Below are 19,354 nucleotides of genomic sequence, written 5' to 3'. Positions count from 1 at the left end.
ACTGATTCCACTGATTAACTACATTAATCATTTTTCTATTGTTCCTTTATAATAGTTATCAAAATTTGTATTCCCATTCTGATTCTTTCTCATATCATTTTAGTAAATGATAGTAGTAGTAATGATTGCTGATTAACAACATGGTTCCTTTGTACTTTTCAATTACTGGTTTGATTTGTTGCTCAAAAAGCACGGATGTAATTAATGTCTTTCTCGTTGAAATGATTCATTATTCACATGGTGTTCTTCATTTTCCCTGTAATCTATTTTCCGCACCCAGGAGGACTGCTCCTTGCTCCTTTGTTTGCTTAGATGTAATTTTCCCGGCCTCACTGATAGACGTCGAGAGTCGGTAGCTCTCTTAATTTTTCACCAGACTGAAGTGGTCATTTATTGCTTCCTCTGACCAGCTATCTGAAGGTCCATTTAATGTCACTAAGCCTTTTGACGCTAAGTGGGACATAGAAAATCTCTTTCTTGTACATTAAAACGTATTAGACGCACTTTCTGTTTAACCATGAAAACTTGACTAAGCCGGGAAACTATTCAAGCATATGGTTTATAATTCTGATTTCTGATTGGACACACACACGCACACGCAGACACACACACACACACACACACTATCGATACGAACAGAAATGAGGCCCAATGCATCAGTATTAGTTCACTTTTTGAATTTTTTATGATCAATGTTGCATTTTTAAAAAAAAAATCAAATTAGCATGTGCTGGTCAAAAGGGTCTACTGCAATCAGAAATGTTCCATGCCTTCACGCCCTCTAAAACTAGATAAATATTGCATACCACATTCATAATGGTCAATACAGTACAGAGTACCGACTATAAAATGAATTATGTAAATTTCCTTGTAAAACATACAAAAATATTTACTCCCTGAGCTCAAGTGAAGTAATAAAAGGGGATTATTGCCATAAATTATTTCTAATCGACTGCATAAGGAAAATGAACTGCACAGAAAGGGTTAAATGATGAAGAACTGCTTTGCATTTGGTAGCAGTGAGGGTATGATTTTCCAGTACCATGTCCTCTGGCTAATCATCCGTGTTAACAGCAGTTCCATTCGAGCAGATGGTTATTTTCCGTATCAAAAACAAGGGGTGCAATGCCCATTCAACCAATGTACTTTAAATTTAATACATCTGAAAGTCATTTTTTTATTCAGACTGCCCTACAAATGTGCTGTTGTGAAATTGGATCAGTTATGTGTACCCTAGCTTTAGCAAGTTAAAATTACTGTCCAACTGTGGCACGAAAGTTTGGGCTGCATCTCTGCCTCTAACTGAGTCAGCTTCTGTTTATCCGGGATGGAGAGACTGACTCTCTATCTAGCCGGCTTCATTCTCCAGATTAGTGCCTGAATGATTACTGTAGGCCTTTATGGGGAGTAACTCAGTGTCTCTTGTCCGTTATCTTAGACAAAACATATGGAATACACCTTCAGTGTCAAGTATTTCAGAAATTTAAAATGCTTTTTCCATATTGTCCAGTCTGATTAACTCTTAATCCAGTGAGTGAGATGAGGGGTGGAAACTGTTGTACTCTGTTTAGCATTTACTGAGTCATGCATTATAACTCCCCTTTCATGTGTAAACCCGCTAATAATAGGAATTGAGTCCATTTCCACAACCACTAGACCAGGAATTTTTCTTTCTAGTTCATCTCTTTTGAGGTTAAACTTATTTGTGGTGCTAGAAATGTAATGAAAACACGGTAGTCAACATTGGAAAGCGTCATGGTAGGCAGCATGGAAGCTAGCAGGAGTGTTGCCTTTCTATACTTGCTTTTCCAGATTTTGTTTCATAGCACGCATACTCAACGAAGACTCAATGATCTTTTAGCTCTGCTTTAACAAGGATGAAAGTATTTCTTGGTTGAGATGGCAGATGACGGTGGAACAATGGTGGCTACGTCATTGTCATCAAAGGGTCAAAAATTTCTTTGTTAATCCAGATGTAGAGTTCCTGCCACTACTGTTCGGAGCCAATAAAATGTGTCCATCGCAGTGTCATTTGGCCCGTCAACATCAATTAGACTTCCCAACTAGAATTCCCATCAACTAGAAAAGTAGGACATTAGCAAGACTTTTGGGGACTGGGGTGTATTTGTCAGTTTTGCAGTTAGCTTTCCAGGTTTGTCCACTCTGCCTCATGGACCAGTACCAGGGATGCTACACTATTATATTATGCATCAGGAAGCGCTGCTCAGGGTCAACATATAGGTTTGCAAAAATCATACTTTCAAGTTGATGATTTGGGAATTGATGAACTGGGTGATAAATCTTAAATAAAGCTATTAAACAAAGCTTCAGATCCAGATCTGCATTGAGAACCTTCAGGGCTTTAGAGACAGGAAAATAGTCTACGCATTTCAAATGTTTGTACTCACTTTTTTGTACAATTTCATGGTCGGCATTCATCCTCAAACTCGTGAAAACAATCTTCCACCATTCAAAGTACTTCTGTTAATGAGCGGAGCAAAGCTGGGGCTTTTTTGTAATGTCAAAATCTTGGACTGGAACCCAAAGCAGCCCCACAAAACCCGGTAAAACCCTAAAACAGAGACCCTCATACCATACCTCAGAACTATTATGATAATGTGTGCAAAATAAATCACTCAAAAGGTTTTTTGACATTTGGAAAAGTATCCGTTTTAATATTTGCCTCTTTTATTAATTTGCCATGATAAATTTAGATGTTTATGTTTCACTGAAATGACATTTGCTCTCCTTTGTTGACACTAACTGTGACCTTTATCGTGAGTAATAAAACTAAAATCATAAATCAAATCGGGATATAATGGTCGTACCGACACATAGACAGTGCACTCACACGTGCGCAGCAGCTCTGTTTAAGACTGATAAATCTATAACCCCTGGGACATCTTGCATGTACAGGGGGGCTGATGGTGATTGCAAGTGATTGTGTTATTGTCCTCATCTGATGGCGAATGTAAATGAGGTGGACTTAAACCACCATTTTGGAGGAATCCTCCTACCCATCAGGTGGTATGAGACAGTGAAGAGGAGACTGAGGATGAGATAATCAGCATGGGCTGTAAAATTCTTAAATTTACTTCATGGCCCTGGAAGATGGTTGCACGCTGAAGTCCATCACTCCTTTATTAGAGGTGACACGTGACCCCCCCCCCCCCCCCCCACCCCCACCCCCACATGACAGTACACATCGAGGTAGTTCAGTGGAGTGCAGTAGAGAGCATCCAAATCACCACTATCTGGGAAATAATGGGGTGAGGTGGCTGGGGTTGCTACGTCTGCCCCCCTCCCCCCCCACACTCCCCGTAAAAAAAGGAGCCACATCGATATCTCATTTCAGTTGTTGGTGAAATCAGGGACTCCACATTAGTGGTGACATATTTATTAGGATATGATTCATATTTTTATGAGATTTGGAAATGTTCAGTATAATATTTGTTTTAGAACTTTAGCCCCATTCAGAGGCCTCTAAGTGGACCAGGTAAGAATTAAACTTTCATATGGAATGGGAGGAGGATGTTTTTTCACGATGACATTTTCAAAGTGCTTTTGCCTCATCTGCCAGTCTACCATCGCAATACCAAGGAAGGGAAATGTGGAGCGGCATTTTCAGACTGTTCGTGGAAAATACGACACTGAATACCTGCCAAAAAGTGAGCTGATAAAGAGAAAGTCCAGTTTTTTGGACACCAGTCAATTATGGCAATGGCAAAAAAAGGTACATAGTTAATTATGTTGTGTTGTGCCACATTATTACATTATTATGATTACGCAACGTACATCAACATAAATTGTAAGAATTCTCAATATATTTCTAAATAAGTTGATCATCTTGACTTTTCATAAGTAGCTCACATGCTGAAAAAGTGCGAGCACCTGACTTACACAATAGGGAAACTGTCCCTATTGTGTAAGTGCTTTCCCACTAGAGATGTTTGGTTCATTTTAAACGGAGTATGATTCCTCGGAAAGTGTGTTTGTTTGTGCAGGTGTAAAAAGCTCATCCTAATCCTGGTTCAGACCAAACAAGCCACTTCTGTTGCCTGCTGTGAAAAGGAAGCGAACCAAAGACAGAAAATGACAAGAGTGTGGCTCAAAGAAGCAAACAAGCAGGGGTTGAAAATGTTGTGAAAGTTGGGAGGAGGAGGGGAACTGAGACCCACATTTCCAGGTGAACCACAGCTCCCTTGTTCGGTCCAGTAAGGATGAGCTTTCACCGCCACCTAAACGAAACAGAGGAAACAAACTCCGGTCGGTGGTCAAACAGCTCTGGTGTGAATTCAGCGAAAGCACCATTACTGCAGATATACACACATACAGCGTGTTCATAAATGCTGGTGTACGTGTGTGTGTACATCATTATATAAAGGAAATCATTTAACTGTTGACAATCACCTTCCTCCCACCCTCCAGCACCGGGGTCCCTGATTGGATATCTTGCTAGTCGCCTACTTCATTATTGAACATCTCGTAGAGAGTCCATACTCACCTGACAAGAAATAAATAATCCCTCCCTTTTGTTGCTCTTGAGTGCGGCCCTTCACAACACGCACTCTAAAGTGGGAGCCGTCGATTCCACGGTCGCAGTTAGGCCGGCTGCTCGTTTCCAGACGTGACCGCTTTATGCCCGTCCCAAAAGGGTTCCAGTCTGACAGTGGGAGAACACGTCTGACAGCGTCTTGTGGCCATCCTGCTGGGAGGTTGTGGCTTCCCTGCTGTTCTTAGGAGTAGCTGCTGCATCCGCCAGCAGCACCTTTCGTCTCAAATTTGCCTGATACTTTTCAGTCATGGATCCTGTGTAAGGAACATTCAACAACATGGAAAATCCCTTTTCGCCAACTGTCTGTCTTCCACTCGTCCAGCTATTTGAACAGCTAACTAGGGTGTTGGGCCTATGGATCAGTAAAGATGGAGATTAAAGGGGCGGCTGTGGCTCAGGAGATGCAACGCTCAGGAATTGAGGATCAATGGATCCCCTGTTGCCAGCATCTTAAAGCCAGATAAAGGAAGCTCAAATGGCTCCTGAAGGCATCAGTGGACGTGTGGGTGCGTGGAGGGTTAGTGGGTGGCACCTTTGATGGGAGCCTATATTACCAGTGTGTAAACATTGAAAATGTGACAAAGGTTGGAGTGGGGCAGATAGACCTGTGAACCATCTGGCGAATATGTGTGAAGCTAAGAAAGAGATGGAGAACAGGATTTAGAGGACAGTATTATATACAGGTGTTCTGACTGAATTGGTGTTCATGAAAAAGGTACCCAAAAGAGGAATATCTTCACCGCCGCGACAATATGGTGGTTGGGTGAAATTTCATTCACATCTTTCAGCTTCACGGGGAGTAACATTGGACTCCTGAATAATAACAGCTGAAGGAGCCAGAGACTTAAGAGAAACAACCCAGGGGAAAACAGCGCTATATATACGGCTCTCAGCGCATAATACACAGGCTCAGAAAATTCAAAAAGGTGTTATTTACACTCCTTTCAAACAGGTGCTGTGACTGTGACTGTATCTACACACACTCTCAAGTCTGATGAAAAGCAGAAGACAAGAAAAACCTGGCAGGGACTTGGATTTTGTTTTGGTTTTTTTGTTTTTTTTTAACAATTTATATCTATATAGTATTCTGAAAATCCAATAGTCTTTGTATCTGAACGTAAGGGTATCCATTTTCCTCATAAGAACAGGGATACCTTTTAAACTTTGTGCACTGTGGTTTCATTTCGGGATGAAGCGGCAACCATAATCACAAAACAAGCCTAATCGGCATGAATGGGTTTTTGGAAGATTTGTTCCATTGTGCCACCCGCAATTACGACACGTGGGGGAGAAATGATGATTTAGGCTCTTGTCAGCAACTAGTTGGGAGATGCAAAGAGAAGGCTGGCGTCAGTCCACATCAACAAAACCAATGCTTCCACGATCATAACAATTCCGATTTCATTATTTCGGCCTTGTGTATTCAACAAATTGAATTGGGGCCTTGGTGTCGCTCTAAGGAGTTGAATAAGGACAAATTAGCAGGTTTCTGTTTGTGCTCCTCTGAAGAAGACATGTCTATAAATATGTAAGATGCATGTGAGTGGTCCTGATATATGGAAGAGAAAATGAAGGCTGTAACATGACCCTTATATTCCAGGGTTTCTAGGACACACTAGAATACATTACAGTTCTCCCGGTCTACTTTTTGAAATGAACCATTCAGAAAAGTGGATTACTCAAGCAGTCGTCCGCTGCTCAACCCTCTTCTAATTTCCTCCCTTCCCACCTCTTTCTTTAGCCGTTTTATTTTTTTAAACAGCGGTCGCATCCCCGCCCCCCTCTGCTGTCTTACCGATCCTCCGATTTACAATTCTCTAGCTGGAATGTTTCACATCCAATACCACCTGTTCTCTTCCCACCTCTGGCTCCCTTTTCCTTTTTAATCTCACGTTCTCCCCTTTTCCTTGTCCCCCTCTCTCCCCCCATAGTCACTTTCCCTCCCCCTCCTGTTTCTTCGATTTGTTCCATCCTCGCTCTCCTGGGTCCTACTCTTATCCTATATTCTTCAGCCTTCTGCTGCTCTCCTCTTCACACCCTCTGTATCTCCTACATCACAATCCTCTGCTCTTTGGCTGCCCCACTCCTTCCCTCGCTTGTTGTTTCTTTTCCTGTCTGTCTCGGGACACCAACCTCACACATGGCTTATTGATTTTCGAGAGCATCCCACAAACATACAGCCCATGCATGGCCCATAAATCTGCAACAGGGAGGAATTCAGATGCATCCGTGCATTAAAAAGCGAGTGGACAGCGCGCACGCTCCTGGGCCAGGCAGCGGATTGCGAGACAATGCCAGATTAATGATGGGAGAGGGAGAAAAGGAAAGGATGGGATAGAGAGTGTGCCTGTAGATGGCAGAAGAGTGCTTCAAGGAGCTGTGAGAGAGCAGACTTCGCCCTGGCGCAGTCTCACTTGCGGAGCTGTGAGAATTTCACCATCTTGCAGAAATCCCCCACGCCGATTCCAGAGAAAACAGGCGCGCATTACCTTGATGACCTTCCAGCGTGCAGGCTGACACAGAGTCTGAGAAGAAAGGATCAGGAAATCAGAGCAGCAATCTTTATTTTATTACTTTGATTATAAATGGGAATGAACTAGAGCATGACATCTTTGGCTAATGATATTTGCATCCTCTATTTCCTCCGGGACTGTTAAGTGACAAGTTTCTCTCTGAAATTCTTCTTCAGCTTCCTTTTCATTCTCATTTTGATTAATGCTATGCACGCTTGGTGCGATAATCCAATTCCACCAGTGCTCCTGAAAGCATCAGATCATCGGCTTGCGGTCTTGGAGTTATTGAACTCGAGTTTATGCTGTTCTCCCTGCTACCTGGAGGTGTCTTAAAGCACACGGTGGTGCGCACCGCTGTTATTGAGTTGACAGCAGTGCTAAAAATTTCCACAATGTAAAAATCTATATGTAATCTGGAATGCAACAAAAGGTGTATTTGACCACAGGGTGGGGGAATGACACAATGCTGTTATGTTACAAATGATAAAGGAGTTAAAGGAGTTAGGTGGCATTTACAGGAAGGATTCTTCATACTCGACCTTTGCTTGATGCATACAAACAACAACAAAAGGCTTTAAAGTGGCTCATACTTGGTTCTATCTGTGATCGCCAGTTGGTCCTTGAGCTCCTTCGCCATGGTCCAGCTTGCACAATGACAAGGTCAACAGTTGGAGATTTTATAGAAAGGCCGTTCAATATGGCATTGAAGGCAAATCTACACGCATATCTGACACTATAAAACATAAGAAACTGTTAACATGGTGATTTTCACTGATGGTGGACACAAGCGATGATTAGTGTTATGAATATTTCATTCAGGGATTTTTTGTTAATGTGACTTTATTGTGAGCACTGAGTATCTATTATAGCATGTTTTAACATGTTTTCTTTAAAAGGGTTTTCACATCAGGAAAAATGGGGGCAAAAATATCTAAATCTCTAAATTTTGCTTTGATTGGCTTGAAGTGGTTTTTGACTTGAGCAAACAAAAAAAGCTAATGAACGCTGATGTTAGCAACGCTGTTATCGGCACCTTTCAACCATTGAAATATGCATCAATGCATCATCATGTTGCATCATGACCACCTAATGGAGAGAGTACGTGCTTGCAAACCTTTCTTTTTTACATTTTCTTGACAGCTACACTTTATCAATATCATTTGTTCCGGTTTACAACATTTCCTTATCACACCCTGCCTCATTTCAAAAAAATTTAAAAGCAACATACTTTACCCCCAAAACCTACGTCATTCAAATTCCTTTTTGCTAAGTTTATTACATTTTAAAGCTGAAAGGTTTAAAGCTGATAAATGTATCGTTTGTTTCACTTTTTGTTCCAACATTTGAGCCATTTTACGCTGCTTCACAACGACAAAGTCTATAAATAGATTCTAGTTTGAACCGAGTTTCCATTTTAAAGCGTCAATGGCACCACGAAACACGTGAATGGAAGCGGGAGTCTACAGAAGCACTTGAAGGCATCATCTCCTGTAGCAGCGGGGCGGCGGACGGAGACGCTCCCTCACACCGCTCCATCGGCACAAGTCAGCAGAGGGGCTGATACATGTCTCCCCTGCTTCCTGACAACATATATTGCCACATTTTTCTTGGTGGACCTCCGTGAGGACCAAGAGGAGGACCGCGTCACCATTACGGCTTCGGTAAGGGAAATCTAAAAGGAAAGGGTGCGTGTGCGGAAAGAAGTCAGTGGTGATTAGAATGATTTATGTCTCGTTTTTTAAGGAGGGGCGAAGATGTTTAATTGTGATAGCTAATCAGGGGGGGAAAGGTTGGTAAAAAAGAGGGGAAGGTCTGAGAGGTGCACGAGTAGAAGAGTGTAAGAGGAGGGTTTACCGGCCAGGACAGACGTCCCCCGTCCGCGTCTCACGGACACCAACGGGATTTTTCTTAAGAGACGCATCCTGAGCGAAGAGGAGGAGGAGGAAGGGAACGATTCGGGATGGAGAAGGGATGCTGCTCCGAGGAAGTGTGGATCTGAGGCTCTCTCCATCTCTCTCACTCTTGTTCTATGACGGGATGGAATGAAGAGATACTGACAACAGGCGCCGGAGAGTGGATTTAAAGGCAGAGACAACCTGTGCGCTCGTCCCTCTGTCCGCTCTCTGCTCTCTGTCCGTCTGTGTGGATGTTGACTTTAGTCGTTTTTCGGATATGACGGATTTTTTTTAGTCAAGACAAAAAAAAAAAACTCACGCGCCCCCCTCTCTCTCTCCCTGCCTCCCTCTGTCTCTCTCCCCCTCTCTCACTCCTTCCGTTTTGTGGATGTGAAGCAGCATGCGGCCCGGTGAGAGCTCAGAGGGCTCGCGCTCCGCTCGCGGAAGATGCATTGATGGTCACAAGAACCAGCAGAATAACACTTGTAGCGGCTCGGGACGCCGTTTCGCGTCGTCAGAGAGGATGGTGAAGAAGGGGACGACGAAGAGGGGGCTGACGGACAGAGGAACGACGGCGCTGCGCTGTTTTCTGTGGAGTCTGGTTCTCTGCTCGGTCTGCCCGCGCGCGCAAGGTAAGAAGATGCGACACGCGCGCACACACACAAACGCGGGGGACACTCGTGCTCGCAACTGTGGGTGAGACTGTCTCCCGAGTTTTGCCTCTGCAGTCTTATAAATGATGCTTGTCCATCTCCCCAAGTGTGTGTGTGTGTGTGTGGGTGGGTGGGGGGGGGGGGGGGGGGGGGGGATCTTTGGGGTGAGGAGAGTGGGTGAGGATCTCGGTGAGGTGTCTGCGGGTGTTTGCGTGAGGAACGAGATGTGCGTGGGCTTGCGCCCAGCTGCAGAGGTATGGAAATGGCAAAAGGACTGGATCAGAAAAGGGAATGGAACCGGCAACAGCCTCTTTCTCTTCTTCTCATTTTTTGCCTGCTTTCCTTTGCTCCCTCACCCTCTCACCCTCTCTGTCTCCACCTCTCTCTGTCTCTCACCCTCTCGCTCCCTCTCTCCCTCTCTCTGTCTCCACCTCTCTCTCCACCTCTCTCTGTCTCTCACCCTCTCCCTCTCTCTCCACGTCTCTCTGTCTCTCACCCTCTCTCTCACCCTCTCCCTCTCCCTCTCTCTCCACGTCTCTCTGTCTCTCTCCCTCTCTCTCTCCCTCTCTCTCCCTTCAATACAGCCATTGAGCCTGTAGCCAATAAATATTCTTGCAGTAGCACTTGGGCTGTGGCAGCGAACGTGAGCTGCTTATACCAAAGTGTGTGCGGGAAGAGCTTATTTCAGTTTGTGCTCAGGCCAACATTACGCAGCGGTTCCCCCCTCACATTTCCCCCACCACATTCACGCGTTTGTAGTTTATATTTACTCAACAGATGCTTCATAATGCGCTTGCCCCCCCCACCATTTTCCTCGCACAGTTTCCACTCAATGTCTCTACTCCTAATTCGCTCTCCTTGGGCGGAATGAAACGTTAAAATATTCACACCATGGCACAGTCGATTTGCATCTTCCTCTACAGTCGTGCTAAACCCTCCCGCTGCCGCATCAGGTGAGGCGTCTGTTGTGCGGAGCGTGGCTATCCATCACTATATGTTGGGAGTAGGTGTGTGTGTGTGTGTGGGGGGGGGGGGGGGGGTGTTATGCAGAGGATGCATAAGAGAAGAATGGGTGAAGTTGGAGATGAATAGGCTGTTGTGGATGTCATTTGGGTGGAGATGAAGACGAATAAAAGAGATGAGCGACAGGGGAAATAAAGAAGAGGCACAGCAGGAAGACAGGGTCTGACAGGACTGAAGGCGTCGGGGTTTTTACTCGCGGGCAGTGTTGGTTAAAAATCGTTGAGCGGAAAAGTGCAGACTGAGGTTTGACAGCTGTGCAAGAAGCAGGAAAAAGAGAAGAGCTTTGAAAGAAAAGCCCCGCGCTGTGGAAGGTTGAGCACCATTTGTCATTGCCATCGTAGAATCTGTGTGATCCACCGGTGCAGGCTGACGGAGCAGAGCCGGGTTACAGGCACAGGGAAGGTCTAGACACGTGACGTGCACAATCGTGTGCACGTCGAACTCGAAAAGGGAATGAATTGAGGAAAGGATGGAGGCGGGCCGGCGATGGGGGCGAGGTTGGACAGGCTCAGACAGGAGATACCAGATCTTTAAAACCTGGTCAGGTCGGGCCTCCAATGGCCCCGTAGGGGAGGAACAGTGGCTGATCCAGTCTTTAGTGGGTTTAGCTAACTGGAGATTCCCATTATAATGCCCCCAGGCTTTATTCTGATTGTTTGAGGGAGTCACTCCACGTGCCCTCTGCCCATATCTTCTATATCTTCCTCCTCCCTGCTGATCATCAGCTAAAAGGGATAGTTCACCATAATTAAAGTTCACTCATGATCTAAACAGCGAGGTGGAGGTAAACACCTTGGGTACTCGGGGTAAACAGAGCTAGAGACAAACCTAATATAAGTAAACACCGGGGGCAGGGTCACGGCTGTGGGGGTCACTGCCGTCAGAAGAGAAGATTGGTTGATTGGACGTCAGCTAACAGGTTGAATCGTGGCACGAATGATGCAGATGCATGTTTAATTTGCATTCTGTAGCCACTCAGCGCCATGAAAGCAGAGCCTCCAATTATTCCAGTTGTGTTTTGTGGACTGGGAAACTTGTTCCAGCCCATAATGGATGAATTATGCAGGTGTGGTGATCTACTGATTGAACAGGCCTTCCCCTCCTCTTCCCCCTCCACATCATGCACGTCCTGAGCTCCTCTCCTCCTCGTGCCTCTCCCCTCCTTCTCTCCCTCCCTTATTCCGTCTGTCAGATTTGTCCTGTGGCTCAAGAGGCTTAATTTGTTCGCCAAACATAGGAAATCACACACGTGCAAAGGCGAGCACACACTCACACACTCACGAACGCACTTTTCACCGTCACCCCCCCCCCCCCCCCCCCCCCCCGTGCCGTCCGGGAATTGTGGGCTGCGTTCAGATTCAAAACCGGAGCTGCGGCGGCACATTTGCCACAAATCCCTGCCTGAGCTCATTTTAATGCCCCCTCGGATCAACCCTGTCACCGGCTTCCTGACGCTGGGGCTTTCAATGGGGCTTCATCACAGGTCTTGCAGCGATCAATCATCTACTACTAATTACCAATTAGTCAGCCAGGTAATCTTTTTTCTGGTCATTGGTTGTGCGGGGGATTGTAACTGGTTCTACTGAATGTGCCCCACTAATTAACCCGGAGGGCTATAAATAGCTCATTTAATTTATATTGACGAGGCATGGAAATGTAGCGCTTTGTTCTTGCAACATGGCTAAATTGAAATGTATCTGTCATCCCTGCGGTCACGCTGAGTAATTGAAAGCTGGTCATCAGTGTTAAATTAGACGGGCTGTCAGGTGCAGTGAAATGGTCCTCTAGCCAGGTTTAATAACCCATCACTGGATGTCAGGGATTGATTGGCGCAGCCTCAGTCTCAGATGCTGATTGTAATGCGCTGAGCGATGTTCTCCATTAATGCACCGCAGTCGATCATTTACCTGTATTAGTTACAGTTCTGGGCGATGGGGCTGAAAACAGATAAATAATATCATGAGTGTTCGATATCGGTAATTGATACATTTTTTAACAACAACATGAAAAACAAGGACCAGAAGAGATACATTTTTATTTTAGATTTCAAGGAAATGATCGAGGAAAACACTCACAAAATGCAACCAAAGGTCTAAAATCACAATGAAATCGTAATAATATCTTGACATTAGGTTTAGATTTAAGGTGTGTCATTGTTAAGTCGGGTGACCGCAGCTACGGTGGTTAAAAGTTTGTCGTATTGCCAGTTTGCCAGGACGACCATCTTGGCATACTTTACGACCACATTGGCCTGACTGTGGTCCGATTTGGAGAATCCAAAAAACGGCTGTCTTTATCCGTTTTATCGCTAGTTTCTCCGCTCACCGCAACAGTTGCTTCCTATTTGGGATCTCACGAGATGACAGAATGACACAACCACACTGATGCGCTAACATGATTGGCTGTTAGCATGTGCATCAAAGATATCTCTGTACAGGTTACCAGAGAACGAGTGCCTTTATTAGTGCAGCCAGTTATTATTATTATTATATTATTATTATTATTACTATTATTATTATCATTATCATTATCATTATCATTATCATTATCATTATTATTATTATTACTGCCCAGCCTGACTTTCTGCCGAGGAACTTATCAACACCAGTAAACTATTCTGTCACGTTTTACGATGGGCGTCTACCACTTTCCTTCTGACTGTCTCCTCCTGGCTCCAACTGTCTAAACAACATTCATGTCAAGGAAGGGTCAACTGACTGCTTATCTTTATTCCACTGATTAAACATTCTACTATTCCTAACTTCTAAAGTGCTTATAACAGAAAACAGAAACATATGGTACAACACATGCTAATAAAATAAAGACAATTCTCTTCACACTCTGTATTCATGCGTGTGCGTTTCAACCCCGCTAAGCTAATGTTGAATAATTAATAGAAAGTTTAAACCTTTACCAGGCAGCTTCACGAATATAAACTCACAAACGTCAGAACAAAAGATCGTAAGGTTCCGTCGTCAGAGATATAGACAAAGTGATAGCTTTCTTCTCTTTCATCGTACGCCTGTTCTATATTTTTCGTAATTTCTGGCTTGTGATTTCGACATCGACATTGTTTCTCGTTCTCTCTCATTAATTTTTCCCCCTCCGTTCCATTGTCCTGGGCCGTAAACATTTAGATCATGGTGAATTTGTAACCACTTCTCTGCCGTCCCACGTTTGTCACCTCCCCTCATCCCACCCATGTCTGTCTCCCCTCGCCTCCTCTTTCCAAGCACCCTTAGCCTCTATTACACTCGCTTCATCGTGGTGCTTATTCTGATTGAACAGATGCGGAAAATAGGTGTTTTGCCAGCGAGCAGTGTCTTTTAAACTCAGGTTTTGTGTAATATTTCATTAATGTGTTCATCGAGCTGACTGCTGAATGGAATGAGTGATAATTTGCTGTTAGAGACTGAAATTCAAACACCACTTCAGTCACGTGCTCCAGCTGTTCCAAGGCCCTCTGGATCAATAAAGCTTTTATGCAATTGATGTTTTCCTCTAAGGTCTAGTGTAAATTGTGCATTTACAGACTGGTGTCATGAGTGTAATAAATAGGATTATAATCAATCACACTAACATATTGGGGCTTCCAGTAGGTGCAGTCTGCAAAATGAGCACAGATGTTTAGAAAACATGAGTCTGAAAGCATAGTGAAGCTTTAACGACGTATTTAATTTAATAAAAAGTACAGATTCATTACTTTGAAGGATTTCATAAAATATAGGCCTTATTAAAGGCTCATAAATATATGAAAACCATCTAGTCAGAAGGGGATTTTGCATGCTGTCATTCACACACACACACACACACACACACAAACACACACACACACACACACAAACACACACACACACACACCCTAATCATCCAAATTAACCCCTACCCCCAACCCTAACCCTAACCAAAACCCATTTTTAACCTCAACCCCAAAACCATATCTTAACAGTCCTCCAAAGTTGCAAAAATGTCCCCACTTTGGCAGTAGAATGACTAATCTGGTGCTCAGTATGTAGCAAATACGAGCACAGACGCGCAAACACACACACGCAATCTGTCTTCCACAGGCTCTTCATTATTTCAAAGATGATTAGAAGTAGACATGACATGAACATGTTAAATAGGAAAACACACACACATATATGCTATGCCAAGATAGCATGTGTTGCCCCCAAGGGTTTGACCGCAAACACTCAAACACACACATGCACATGGATGTGAGAGCAATTTACTCGCTCTCGCAGTCTCCAAGGAAGGCCGATGAGAAATTAACAAAGACAGACAGTCTCGTATCCAGCTGGTCCTCCCTGTTGGGTGTGTGTGTCAGGTGTTCAAATCCCTGCAAATAAAAGGGGGTGGAGGTGTCACTGCGGTGGGAAGCACGGCCGATGTTGAGCAGTGTTTACTGGAATCCTCCCACAATGATGGATGGACACATAAACAGCGGCATCGGTCAAAGGTTCCATCTGTGGTGACAACCAGAGTCAGGCCCTGTCAGACTGTCCTTGAGGAGGATACTGATGCCCTTAATGATTCTGTGCACTGGTGTGTGTGTGTGTGTGGGGGGGGGGGGGGGTGAATACCGCCAATCACGTGGAAATCCTCAAAACCCAAGAGGAACGAAGAGAAATGGCAGGAATAATAGGGCGTGATATCTAATTACCGCCATATCTACGACTACCTCAGAAGGTTGCTTTGTAACTGTCAGGGAAGCGGTTTGCCTTCTATACAAATGCTCCACAGGGCAAATCCGGCTGACGCCATGGCAACCAAAAGATTACGTTTAAATTGAAGGTGGTAATCTCTGACGATGTTGCGCGGTAGCAATCCCACACTGAAAAGTTCCCCCAGCATAGCTTTTATCAACCATCTTTATTCACCCGTGCTGTTATTTTCTTTTGATAAATTGGTTTATTGAGTCACAGATTTGGTCGCGGTGGACTTCGTCCTCGTGTTTCTCTGACTTGCTTTGTGCTCTTGTTTGGGTGGAACTGTGCAACAGATTTGCCCTCTAAATTTCTGTTCTTCATCTTCCAGGTGTTGCGTATGTAATAACATCACATGGCTGTCCGAGTGTGTCTGTCTGTGTGTGGGAATGTCCCAACAGCGCCTCGAGTTCCTTGCGATTTTTCGATTAGAATTCGGGTTTTCAGCCCAAGTTTACAGGAGCTGCAGCTTTTCACTCAGTACCATACTAACGGGCGGGGAAAATACCATCAGACAAACTCTTCAGGGACTAATTACTTAAAAGCTACGTTGCTGTTTTTGTCTTTGCCTATTTTTGTAGTAATTGCTGATATGTTTGTGGAGAAGTCTAATTTGAAAATTTGTTTGGTAGTTAAAAGTCAGCTGTCTGAAGACTCAGTCAGCCCTACAACAGGGAGGCAGGCATGCATGAAGGTAATGCGATGTTTCATTTTAGAAGACAAATGAACCAAACCGACAGCCTTTGCTGTCAGGTGGATATTTTAAGTCCGGCTTTTTCAGCAAACGTCAATTTTTGCAGCAGGATTATTTCTGAAACCACGCTACGTTTGGCTGAAATTGTCTCAATTAAAGATGTAGCGGGCGTTTAATAATCTCTGCAAACAACATTTGCTCGGATTTCTGCCATCGCGGCGACAACAAAAACCTGGCAGGAGGATATCTGGAGGGACACAAACAAGCAGCAGGGACGGCGGCTGTTTTCACATGTGTTGAAAAGTGGTGTGTGATGACAGGTATACCCTGGTGCCCCAAACCCACAGAAACATCGCTGTCAGCCAACTACACACACACACACACACACACACACACACACACACATGCTCAGGAACAACATGGCTTAGTCCATCACCATGCTCAGACTGATCAGTCATTTTCTTGTTTCATAATGAGATTTGACAAGACGCCACTCATTAATTCAGTCCTTTCCTAAAGACGTTTTTATGGTTCATTTCCTTATTCAGGCGCATTTGCATGCAAAACCCTCCCTTTTATTGGCAATAGGGGCGTCTAATGCCAGCGTGGCCTGCATTTCCTCCTGAGAGATGATCTATTTCCTGTCTCAGTTTTGCACTGTAGGAGCGCCTTTGTGTTGTTCCTAATTCTATCTGAAGCAAGTGTGTGTTTGTGTGCACCGGTGTTCTTCACATATAAGTGTGTGTGTGTGTGTGCCTGCCTGCCTGCTCCATTCGCTGAGCCTCATCTCCCCAGCAGGCCTTGTCAGGCTGTTTCTGGGTGCACTCAGTTCACAGCTGGAGGCTGCTGCTATCACCTGCTCAGCTACCGCCGCTCCACGGATGCACGCTCAGACCTCAGCCTCCTTAGTTTCCCCATTTATATCTTAATTGTAATCATATCGAGGGATGCGGCACATCTATCGGTCTGAGAAATTATCAGCTGTTTAGGGGAATATTTTAATTGTTTTTTCAGCTAATAAAGCTTACGCAACAGCAATGCAATCAATACTAGAATCCACCACCAGGAGCAGGACCTGCTGGAGACATTTCCTCAGCTTCCCCCTTGTGATATAGCATCTAACCAGTGAAAAGAGGCTGGTAGTGGTACCAGGATCTGGTACCAGGTCCCAGCACCGACAGCGCGACTACACAGGAGACTGCATTCTCCCATATTCCACATTACCGCACATAAAAACAGAGAGGCCTATTTACGCTTATTATAAGCTCTTTCTGTGGATTTCATTTATTTTTAATGAGCCTCAGTTGACAGAATTGTCACTTAACTACCACGCATACAGTGATTATGACTATGCAAATCAGAAATATGACTAAAGGAAGAGTTTTTGGAACATTTCCCTTTGCAAAGTAGAGCTTATTATAGAGTCTATGTTGTATGGTGTCTATTAGTAATAGCCACATATCATTGATGAAGGCAACAGTTGTTACAGTTGTTACCGTTTCCAGGAAACACCTCAGCGTCTGTCCTCTAACTAAATAACACAACATTAGCATACGTAGCATGTGATGAAGTGGTCCTTGTTCAGTTGGGTCCCATGTGCGCAGTCATTCCGTGTGGATGCGCTGATGTCGCCGCTGTGAGGTCAGGCGGCCTTTGTCCGGCTCACAGATGAAAGCTCAGCAGGGTGTTGTGGTGGATAACAGAAAACCTTTTGATCTCTGACACGGCCGTCTGTTGCACACCCTGACCTCTCCCGCTCATTCTCAGTCTGCCCCCACCTCTCTCACTCAGGGTCAGACACAGAGCAGATGTTTACCCACACAGCTGCAACTGAACCTGACACCCCATGCATACTCCCATTCTGTCACCCCTGATTACATGTGTGTGCCTCTCTGGGAGGGTTTTGTCACCTGTTTTATTGCTTAGGGGAGGTGGAAAATCTGCAGAAACTGACTAAATAAAGTGGCACATTTGGTTTAAGATGCAGTTAAAAGGCTAATTTAGGTTAGTTACAGGTGAAACAGCAGCTTTTGTGGATGGGAAAGATGCGCTCGACTCTGGAGGTGAGGTTTGGTCCTTGCTATTCTCCACCGAAATCATGAAGCCGGCACTGGCTGTTTGATGATGTGGAAATTTCGATGAAATTGCTGTTATCTGGAAGTCTTTGTAATGCTTCAGTGGAGAGTCATATCAATGCTGGAACGTGACGCCACCTGGTCAGGCTCGGCACACAAGTATGAGGAAATAAAGCTGGATTCTGTAAAGCAAAATACAAATTAAATGCAAACCCACCACAGTGCTGACACGGCATGTTTGATGTACATTCAGTTTGACCGGGAATTCGGCCTTAGAAGTGTACCAACGGAAGCCGAAGGTGTTTTCGGGACAAGGCGTGTGCACACACTTGAAAACATAACCTTCTTTAAAAATGTAATAAAAACAAAACCAGGCACCCTTGTAAATATGAAGATAATTAAATATGAATAAGAAAAACACAAGTAATCAGTGACTCGGGGTGGAAAATCATCGCAAAAACAACAGTTGTACATATTTCTGGAGCCATGGTTGTTTTTAGCAGCTCCAGAAGGTTCAACCAAGGCACCATCTGCATTTTTGAGGCGGCGGAGCTGTTAAATAGGGCATTACAGGGCAGCTCCTGTCCAGGTTGTGCACTGATGCTGATTAAAGTAGGGAGAAAATAACTCCAGTATTTTAATTAGCATGTTTTAAAAATGTATCTGTTCCTTTGGAAGATCTGTTCACTGTCATTTATAGAGCACTTTACACATTCAAATCCAGAGCTTCCAGAAGAAACGTGGCCATCTGTGAGGCTTTTCCCCTTTTTAACCCTGATTTAGAGCAAATCACAACGTCAATAGGGTTCATATTTCCGACAACTTAATTTACACTATTTGACCTTATTCTCACCTGGCTGCTTATTTGAGCTGCTGCCATGTGGACTAAAATCATTCAGAACATTAAAGATCCAAAATTGAATATTTTCTAACTACCTCTAAACACCAAACAAACCCTACACTTTCTCAACAGGAAATTAGTATTCAGGAACAGGAAATTATTATTACGCAGATCTATTCATCTCTGCTGATTAGATCTAAGAATACACACACACACACACACACACATCGTGTATGAACAGGCAAATGCAATCTGGTCTTCAATAAACCAGCAACATTTGAATTGAATACTCACAATGTTCTCGTTATGGAACCAGTTTAGCCCATCAAAATGAAAGGATGAATGAATTAGATCAGCCTCTTTATGCTTGAGAAGTATATACATATAACTTTTATAAAT

At 44.2% G+C, this 19,354-nt stretch overlaps 1 protein-coding gene across 1 annotated transcript in view; it reads left to right on the top strand.

The window, feature by feature from the left end:
* Positions 1-8,545: 8,545 nt before the first annotated feature.
* Positions 8,546-19,354, top strand: part of csmd3b (CUB and Sushi multiple domains 3b) — a 212,716-nt gene continuing 201,907 nt past the window's right edge. The window contains exon 1 of the mRNA XM_057020312.1: positions 8,546-9,595. Within this exon, the coding sequence (XP_056876292.1) occupies positions 9,364-9,595 (232 nt within the window). The 5' untranslated portion in view covers positions 8,546-9,363. The remainder of the gene's footprint in view (positions 9,596-19,354) is intronic.

This window comes from Takifugu flavidus, chromosome 21 (genome assembly GCF_003711565.1).
Source record: "Takifugu flavidus isolate HTHZ2018 chromosome 21, ASM371156v2, whole genome shotgun sequence".
Classification (NCBI taxonomy): Eukaryota; Metazoa; Chordata; class Actinopteri; order Tetraodontiformes; family Tetraodontidae; genus Takifugu; species Takifugu flavidus.
This window is presented reverse-complemented; position numbering and strand designations above follow the sequence as displayed.